Source organism: Frankliniella occidentalis, unplaced genomic scaffold, assembly GCF_000697945.3.
Source record: "Frankliniella occidentalis isolate FOCC.00 unplaced genomic scaffold, Focc_3.1 Scaffold49, whole genome shotgun sequence".
Classification (NCBI taxonomy): Eukaryota; Metazoa; Arthropoda; class Insecta; order Thysanoptera; family Thripidae; genus Frankliniella; species Frankliniella occidentalis.
Genome location: NW_026267179.1, coordinates 279,241 through 288,922, shown reverse-complemented (window position 1 = coordinate 288,922; position 9,682 = coordinate 279,241). Strand labels below are relative to the sequence as shown.

Here is a 9,682-nt window from a genome sequence, read left to right as displayed (position 1 = left end):
TGTCGAATTTCGAAACTTTTTCCATAAAACGCTCCTATAAAATACCCCGGGATGTGGACTTCAGCACAAAATTCGACCGGCGTTCGTCATCTACATGGCTAAGAAGCAAATATACCGAGTTTGAACCGAACCGGGAATTTACTAAGTCTCCTTGTTAGCGGAACAGAACAACTTTTCCATCTGATGCGGGACTTAGCCTTACAACCCTAGGACCCACTGTACCGCGTTACGAGCAAACACCAGAACAAATTGTTCCAGGAGAGGAACTACGGAGAACAACTTTTAAATCTAGAAGGGCTTCACAACATGGGAGGGGAAGAGGAAGAGGAGGGGGGGATGCTGTCCCTAACTAGGTGTGGCTAGCGGGGTAAGGCCAAGGACAACCACAGGCCGTCGCAGGGAGAGGCTACGGGGTAAATACCCCCGGTAGACTCGAACCCACCCCGCCCTGCCCCAAGACAACATCTTTCCTCCCCTGATTTATAACCTAACTGCCCCGCCTCCCGTTTAGAAATGAGAAGTTCCGGAATATGTCCCTCATCGGACTCAGTCCGAAATCCGTCTTTCGGACAAGCCCGAAAAGACGTAAAATAAGCCACTTTTCGGAACATGTCCGACGCTCTGGGCTGGTGCGACATCGGACTCGTTTCGGACTCACACTAAAGGGACGCCCGAGAAAAAGCAGAGAAGACGAGTATTCGATTCCCTGCTCTTCGGACTTGTCCTTTCCTAACCGACGCTCTAACCAACTGAGCCATGCTGACTTCTTGGACACGATGCCATCGGGCCGCCTCTTCAACTACTCGCTCTATAGGCAAAGCGTCGTGCTCTGTAGTGGGCGAACGAAACGACGTATACGAATGCGGTTTTCGACAATAATGTAGGCAAGGGACGCTCTACGATGTCTACTTGAGTGCGATACAATACAACAAAATTTATCTTACAACAAAAATAATAAAGTGAACTTTAAACTACATATATAATGCATGACTGTAACATTCATTTTTGATTATAAATGAAGGGTGTGAGCTGATACAGAAATATAAAGGCAGACACCGATACTAGATTCAGTCTTCAATCACAAGTTATTGACCAAATTTAACTTTGAAAGGGGACTTAAACAAAATTAGGCTTCGAAGTTCGCGTTAGGGATAGTCAAATAAGAGGAGCTCTGCCCAACTGGGTCTGGTAGTGGACGCAATTCGGACTCGTCCGTACCTTATGACCGTACCGGGGCTGTTATCGGGTTTAGTCCGATGCGCAGCGGACTAAAATCGGGCGAGGAAGGGATTCTGGAACACCGTCCGGACAAGCCCGATGTTGGTCGGTCCGATGGAGGGCTGAAACCGGGCTAGTCCGAACGGCGCACGGACTAACCGCGGAACAGTCCGAAGCTTGACGGACTGTTTCGGAACAAAAAGGGAACAAGATACGGAACTTTTCATTTTTAAACGGGCTCCACTCGGGGCATCAGCAGCAGCATCAGGAGCCCCCTCTGCCACCGCGACGTCTATGCCATGCCCCCCCCCCCGAAAAAAGAACAGAACAAAAACATCCAGCGGGGTAAAACCCGAAAAAAAAAAAAACCCTCGCCGCGACAGTGTGGGTGTGCACTGTGCAGAAGAGACACATACCACACCACAACGTCCCCGACCCAGCCCGCAGATCCCAGCGGCACTGACCCGGGCGGAGCCGCGGCCCTTGCCCTCGCGCTCCCCACGACGGCGTCAGCCAGCCAGGGGGATGATCTCTGCCCCGCCCCGCCACGCCACACACCCGCAGCGCGCAGCCACCGCCGCGGTGGGCTCCAAAAATGAGTCACGCCTCGCGCTAAATATGTACATGAATTAGCCATAACCGGGCTAACGCGGCGACGGCTTGCCGAGCTCAGAGTGGCAGCCCGGGGGATCCGGGATCAGGAGGGCGCCGCGCTGTTACACCGTCAAGAGAGCGACCGCCAAACCGACCGCGCGCGTCACATTCGTGAGAAAGTCACGAGACCCATACCGAGTGATAGATACAGCGACGCGAAAAAAAAATCGAAATTTTTATGCATCGAGAGACTTTTGCTTCGTGGAAAATGCAATGCTCTTTAGATCGAATGCAAAATTAATTATCAGTACATAGACTACAATCGCCCAGTACTTGAAACCAACTAAAAATCAAGAAGTTATTTTTTCTGATTGGGTAATTTTCAAATCATATATAAAAAGTTGCCAATCAATTTACAATAATTAAGAATGGCGACTTTGCCACCGTGAGCTTTGCAGCTATTGGAGAGATTTGCGATGTAAAACGTATGCGAAGATGGATTCCTGAGCAACACTGAATCATTGAAAGAGAAACACAAATTGAATATTCCCGGAGAAGCGGGTTGGGGCGCTATGTCGGGATGGTCTACCCGTGGTCTGACGGTGGAGCAGCACGGCCTGGGGCGGGTCGGAGCGGGTCGGGGCGTGGCAGGGCGAAGCGGAACAGAACCTTCCTCTTGCTCCGCGCGGCGGCCAGCGGCGGCGCGGCGGCCAGCCCAGCCAGGAACAGCTGGGTCGTGATTTCCCAATTAAAACTCAAAGCGGAGTAATCCGCCTTGTTCCGCAGGTAACGGCTCTGGCGAGGCACCGCGCGGCGGGAAGTGGCGGAGAGTGGCGTGGCGTGGCGTGGCGTGGCGTGGCGGGGCAGGGCGAGCCCGCGGGCATGACGCAAGGCAGTGCAAGCGGCCATCCCTTCGCTTGCTTCTCTTTGCACTTTGTTCTGAGCGCTACATAGCTTTCACTCTCTCTCCCTCTGTTTCCTCATGAATCTGTAATTTTCTCTCGTGACACAAATGAAATAGGAAAAAAAACTGTCGCGTACGAAACTCGCCCTTTTCTTTTGGCAGTGTAACCCCCTCCCCCCTCTTTCCCTTATTTTTTTTTCCGCTTGCTTTTACTGGCCGCTCGCGGGCGGGGCAGTACTGCGTGGATGAGAGGGTGAGATGGAGGGAGGGAGAGAGGGAGGGATGGAAAAAAAATCCCTGGCTGCGGTGGGATATTGAATGCGGGGTGCCCGGGCTGTGTAAATAAAACTGCCTTTTCCATATACTTAACCTCAAATAATTTCGCCCCTCTCGCGGCGGCACCGGCACCAGGGGCCCGGCGGCGGCACTTTCCACTTCGATATACGCTTTGATTAGGGCCTTCACACCACACCACACCATCCCCCGACCCCCTCCCCTAGGAACCTCCCCCATCGACATTGCCCCGCTTCGTCTCTCCCGCGCTGCGACAATATTAACGACGCCTCGTCAGCGGTATTCGACTGAAAACGATGCGGTTGTTTAGAGAACGGCGACGAATAAAAAAAGACTCTCCAGTGGAAAGTGTTTTCAATGCTAAATAGAGGGGGTGACCTCGGGGTGACCATGAACGGGGACGTGAGTGGGCGAGAGGGAGGTGAGGGGGTTTGTGTTTACACTGGAAAAACAAAGGTGCTATCTATGCCTTTTCAGAGGCGTTAATGAAATAGTGCCAAAGTTGCTACTGGCCTCCAAAGGTGCTATATTGTCGGCAATTTTGTGTGAAAAATATCTTTGTGTATTGAAAACATATTTTGTATTTTCGATATACAGAATCTGTTGTAAATTGATGACAGTCCATTCTTGCTTTATTGGCAATAAATTCCAAGCAGTCGATACAGCCCCAGAATCAACTCAATGCAGAACGCTCTTCAATTGCTTCAATGCGCGTAAAAATGCACATAAAAGGTGACACATTGGTTACGCTTTTAAAGCGCTTCAAAGCATTGAATGCACACTTAGTGCGGATTACGCGCATATAATGCGTTGGGAATGTGTCACCTTTTCTGTGCATTTCTACGAGCATTGCCGCAACTAAAGCACATTGAAGTGCATTAGCGCTACTGGAGGTTGATTGTAATTTTGCAATATTTTAAATTGTATTTTTACAACACTAGACACACTAGAGAGGGCTGTTTAGACAAAAAAAGTGTTTACATATCTAGCGAGCTAGTTCTGAAAGTGTTCTACGTCCAGAACCATACCATGGTTATAAATAGAATTTTGTTGGATTTTATTAGGATGGGGGAAAAAGATGCCCTGCGCCGTTAACCTTTAATATGGGGACTTACAGAGAAAAAGTCCAAAACGTGAAATTTGCCATTTTGAGCGTTCAATAAATGCCAGATTTTTCGAAGAACTCTCACAGAAATGAAAATGAAAATCCTAGGCATAGCTAGCGGTGAAGCCAGGAACGATTACGCTCTATTGTTTTTGAAATGAAGAGCAGTGTGTTGGGGATGGGGCAATGGCGATATTTGTGATTATGGCTCCACAATGTAGGAGCTCATCCTTTATTGCTGCAAATATTCTAAAGGCAAAATTTAATTTCTATGCCGGTATAAAAGGGAAAGAAAACAAAACTTGAATCGAAGGAAACAGAAATTAAATTACTAGATAAGATTAAACTATTAGATAACACAGGCTTGTCAGTCCGTATGGACCCAGTGGCCCCAGCCGTCACCGAGTTTAAGACTGTGATCAACAGAACATTTTTTTTCCGGATCATGGCAGAACAGGAAATAGTTAGAGAAAAGACTACTCTCCTGTAGTACTGCTGCATGGCAACCTTTCGCGCATGCCTGACAAAACTTGTCCCCGCAGTACATCTCGCCTCGTAGAATGAAATGGAGAAGGGGGTTTCGCTCCATGAGGGTCTTGAACGCGTCGCCGTGGAACCAGGCATGAACGCACACCTTGCCTTTTGTAAAATCGAGCTCAAGTTCAACTCTCTGCAAGGCGGGTGCAGTGATGGGGGTGATGGCCAGCACAAGGTCGTCGACGTCCTGCTTCACGTCCACACGAGCCTCCAGAAACTGCAGGGCCGGCAGCCCAGGGAGTGCACGGATCAGCGCTTGCACATGGGGACCGGTCACAATCGTTGAAATTGTTAGCCACTCCAGACGGGAGCGTCCGGACGCGGCCAGGGCGCAGATGAGGTCCACCACCACGCCGGCGTTAGCTTGGACAGCGCCGAGCGTCAGTTTCCGCAGGTGCTCGGCGTGACGAAGGAGTTTGGCGGCTCCTGCGCAGGCAGCCCGGTCGACCGGAGGATACTCATGTCTGCTGACGCCGAGGCGCAGGATCCGGAGCGACTGGCAGCCAGTCAGGGCCTCCAGTCCGCGGAGGTTGCAGCACGACAGCTCCCGGAGGTGCGCCATGCCGGCCAGAAGGGGCGCAATGGAGGCCGCGAACATGTTGGGCGGGGACGGTCCGAGGTCCACAGTCTCGAGAGTGTCGGCGTGCCCGGCCAGCATGAAGAGCACGAACGGCTCAGCCCCCGGGATGCGGTCACACCGGAAATTCTTCAGAGATGGAGTCGTCACGGCGCTGCCAAGAGCGACAGAGGCCGTGGTTCGAAAACTTGGGACAACTGTACGAATCATACTTATATCTATCTCTTTCCAGCCACGCGTAGACGCCACAGCTGCCAGGAACATGGAGATCATAGACGCGGAGACTCTCTCCTCGATATTTACTCCAAGCGAGACTCCAAGGCACCTCAGCCGGCCAAGTCCCGCCTGCCTAAGTATCAGCGCAGTGGCAACGCCAGCCTCTACGTCGTTATGCACCCATAGTTGCAATTCGGCTACGGCGCACCTGGTCGAAGCTAACGCCGCCGGGAGGCAGCTGTTCGCAGTGATTTTTGCTGACGTCGTGTCTAACCGTCGGAGACACGGCGCCAGGCGCAGCACCGAACACATGCAGGGTCTGCGGGCCGCGCCGACCTCTCGATGCAGCCACGCATCGGGGTGCAGCACAAGGTCCCCGAGTCTCCTGCACACCAGGCGGCACGTCAAGAGCGAGGGCACGTCCAGGAACCGCAGCACCTGCAGCACCGCGTCGTCCGAGAGCTGCTCCATGTTCTGCAAAAACACGATCGGGCTAGAGGGATCGGATCGAGGAACACATCAATTTGCAGCAACTGACCGTCTACGCCGAGCGAGCACAGGGCGATACGATATTTATAAAGAAGTCTGGCACCTGTGTTCTTAGGGACTAACATTGGGTCCATACTGGCGAGCAATTTGCTTCGCTTAGTAATGAATATGCCGAATAAGAACAGGAAAAGTGGCGGAAAAACGAAAAACATCAGAAGAATCTGCAAGATGTCCCCCCCCCCCTCCCTCCATTTAAAAGTTTCACGGAAAAATGCCGAAAAAAACGTTTATTCCCGGAAAATTACATTTTTTCCAACTTCCCTACTTCGCTTGCTGAGCTTTGTACAAACGGACAATGCGATGGCTTCGCAAACTCTCGCATTCAAATCGACACCCAACACCCTGCTTCGCTCTCAATGTCCGCGGTGCGCTCGTATATTTTTGCCAGTGTCGCGCGCAGCCTCACGGGCGCTCCGCTACGCGCTGGGTGAGAATGAGGCGCGGGTCGGCGCGTGCTGGAGTGTCAAGTCGCCACGCGCCGCCACGCGCGCGCCACCGCGGGCAGAGGGCGCCGTATGCAAAACGCCGACGTCATATTCTCGTCGGAAAATTGTTTATTCGAGCTCTCGACACGTCGGGCACGTCGTTTTATTGGGCACCGCTGAGGCAGGCGCCACGGCGCCGAGGCTTCGCGGCTTCATATTTCAAGCGCCGCGATACGCTGCGCCCGTCTGCCGCTGACGTCTTATAGGCGGCGATAGTAATCAGCGTCGTCACCGATCCACTTGAAAATCAAAGGTGCCAAGTCGCACCTTTAAAAGGTTTTTAGGTTCCCCTTTGGAATTCAGAAAACAAGTTTTTTAGAGAACCTATGATAAACTTCGAGATAAATTTTAAGCAGTTAATGTAGTACTAAAAGTATGAACGAATAACGATTATTGACTGATTGTTATGATGTTTAAGAAGAGTTGAAATAATGGGGTTTGTTTTTCTCCTTTCATATATAAGGGTGTACAAAAAAAAAGTCCATGGGGAAAAGAAGATTAAGATTGACGTAAAAGCACACGACAACAACACGTAGGATGAAAACGCGGGGTCTGAGCAGGAAATGAGGTTACAGTAACGCATTTTCCACGCGAGCAGGGAAACGACCAGGAAAACACACGCGCGCACACACACACACACACACACACACACACACAGTTACGCAGGACGCAGGCTTGTTGTTCTCGGAGATAAGGGGACGCGTACGACATGATTGATCCGGCGGACTGCGCGTCGCGGGGGTCGTGTTTTTGCGGCGACCGGCGACGCTCATCAGGTTCGCCACGGGCGATTGATCGCGTCTGTGTGTGTGTGTGTGTGTGTGTGTGTGTGAGAGAGAGAGAGAGAGAGAGAGAGAGAGAGAGAGAGAGAGAGAGAGGGGATGGGGATCAAGACGGACATAGGGGTGCAGGAGGGTGGTTACCGCCGCACCCTCGCCCCGCACGCGTGTCCTGCTGCCGCCGGTGAAATTCTAGTCGCGCGCACCGAGGGGAGGAGGAGGGAGAGGGTGCTCGGGGTGGGGTGGGCGGTGGAAGCAGGCGAGCGCGGGCGAGAAAGAGACGACGAGAGACAAAAAGATGTGCAGGGGGGTAGTATCGCACATGGGGAGGAGGGGAAAGAGGGCGACAAGAGAGAGATAGTGATGTCCATCGGGCAGGCAATGAGGCATGCGCGCGCGGGCGGACGCGCGCCGGACGGGCGCGGCACCGCGACAAGACATTCCTCCAGATCGTTATCGCCATCACGTGACCACGTGACCGCCGGCCGCGCTGCTGGGGGATGATGATGGTCCTCCTCACGCTGGCGGTGGTCGGGATGGTCTTGTCGTTCCCCGCCCGCGCGCGCTCGCCTTCCCCGTTTCTGCTCTAAATCAAGCTTATATCGCCACAATCCCAGAAAAGAAAAAAAAGCACAAAAAATAGTCCAACAAAATCATTGGACACACCCACTCTTGCCACCCTCACAGAAAAAAAAAAGTTGCCATAATTTCGCCTGGTGCGATGATTATTTTTCCCTCGTTGCGCGCGCATGACGAACGAGAAAATGATGTCGTTTGCGCCGTATGTGTCTGTGTGCTTTTAGAGGTACATACTTTTTGTAGTGCGTGTGTTCTCTTTTTTGTGTTCCATTCCACCTCTCGTTCTCCCCTAGCAGTAGCAGTGCAGCGACATGCGTTTTGAAAAAGAATATTATGTGTCTAACACGCCCCTCTTCCCCCCGTAAAAAAACAACGAATAAAATTGCCACGAATGTCGAGAGATGATAAACAACTGTCAATAACGGCTCGCTTTTACATCCCCCGTTCCCGTTAGCGTGTCCGCACCGCGTCGACCAGTGTCACAGGCTAGATGAGTATTTCGCTTTATGTACGTAACGCTCAAAGCTAGGGGGCACAAGAGGGGTCCTCTGCCCTCTGCCGGGGGTATGGGATGAGAGCACGCCGGCTGCTACATCTAGGGGCTTTAGGCCTCTAAGACCCTGCGGCCAGAGAGGCCAGGTGCAGCAGCAGCAGCAGCAGCAGCAGCAGCAGAGAGATGTGTCCAGCCCGAGGGATGCAGCACTGACCCTAACCCCGCCCCAATCCCCTGGGCCCGCTGCTGCTGCTGGACAATGGGGTGGTGCCGGCCCGGCCGGGCGTCACATCGCAGCGTCACGGCGCGCTGCGTCCTTGCGTCCCCGTGCAGCGGTCCAGTGGTGACGGCTTTATGGCTGCTGCAGCATCCCCCTCCTCTCTCTCTCTCTCTCTCTCCATCTCGTCCGTACAGTCTCTTTCTCTCTCTCGCCCCCCCCCCCCTCTCGCGTATTTGTTTTCTGCCACTGATGCTTTTGGGGAGAAACACAACGCCACCGTGGCGGCCGCCGCCGTCCCTTGGCAGGACACACGAGGCGTATGACTCCCAGTTTTGAGGGGAGAATCAGCGCCAGAGAGCGCCATTCCGTGGGGTGGTCCAGCGGCGCACCCACACTGTCACAAACAGGAGCATAGGGAACGGGGCGAGTTATTTATCGCCTGAACACATAACGTGCAACCGGAGGGTAAATGAAACGAAAAATAATAAGAATACTATAAAATACAAACGTCTACAACAGTCTACTCTGTAAATTTCTGGGAGTTTATAAAATGTTGTGCATGTGTATGAGTAAGTGCGTGCAGAAGGGCGCAGGTGGCTGCGGCCGAGGTTGTGGCCGGCTCTGTAGCAGATGTGCCCTCGCTGGAAAAACGGGCGTGCGACAGAGAGAGAGAGAGAGAGAGAGAGAGAGAGAGAGAGAGAGAGAGAGAGAGAGAGAGAGAGAGAGAGCCACAATGGGCTGCTCCAGCCAGCCTGGAAGTGTCCGGCCGGTGACAAATGAACACGCCCGGCTGGCCGCCGCTGCGCTGCGCCTGGGCGACACGGCGACGCCGCGGGCCGTGTTCCTGCGCCGTCTTTAGGATGAGCCAGCCGGGCCGCCTCATGTCGCCGTGCGGCAGAAATTAATGACGCTAATCGGCCGGCCATGACAAGCAGCCCCTCCTTAAACCAACCCTCTGCACTGCATCCCCCTTCCACCCCAACCCGCACCGAATTCCATTCTTTGTTCCGCGATTGGTTCCCGCCGCCCGGGCCGCCCGAGGTGCAGCAGCAGAAGCTCCGCTCCATCCCCGAGTGATTTCAGACATTCTACTCCATCAATAAACACATCATCGCCGTGCATCACCACACAA

General features: G+C 53.1%; 1 protein-coding gene across 9 annotated transcripts in view; it reads right to left on the bottom strand.

Annotated features, from left to right (window-relative positions):
* Positions 1–9,682, bottom strand: part of LOC113209147 (zinc finger protein 239-like) — a 51,975-nt gene that overhangs the window by 24,159 nt on the left and 18,134 nt on the right. For 5 of the 9 annotated variants that reach the window (XM_052267285.1, XM_052267286.1, XM_052267289.1 and 2 more), the window contains exon 3: positions 3,699–5,919. The exons of the other annotated variants lie outside the window; for them this stretch is intronic. In XM_052267285.1, coding sequence (XP_052123245.1) covers positions 4,483–5,916 — 1,434 coding nt within the window. In that variant the 5' untranslated portion in view covers positions 5,917–5,919 and the 3' untranslated portion in view covers positions 3,699–4,482. Of the gene's footprint in view, positions 1–3,698; positions 5,920–9,682 lie in introns of those variants that run through there. 9 annotated transcript variants of the gene reach the window in all.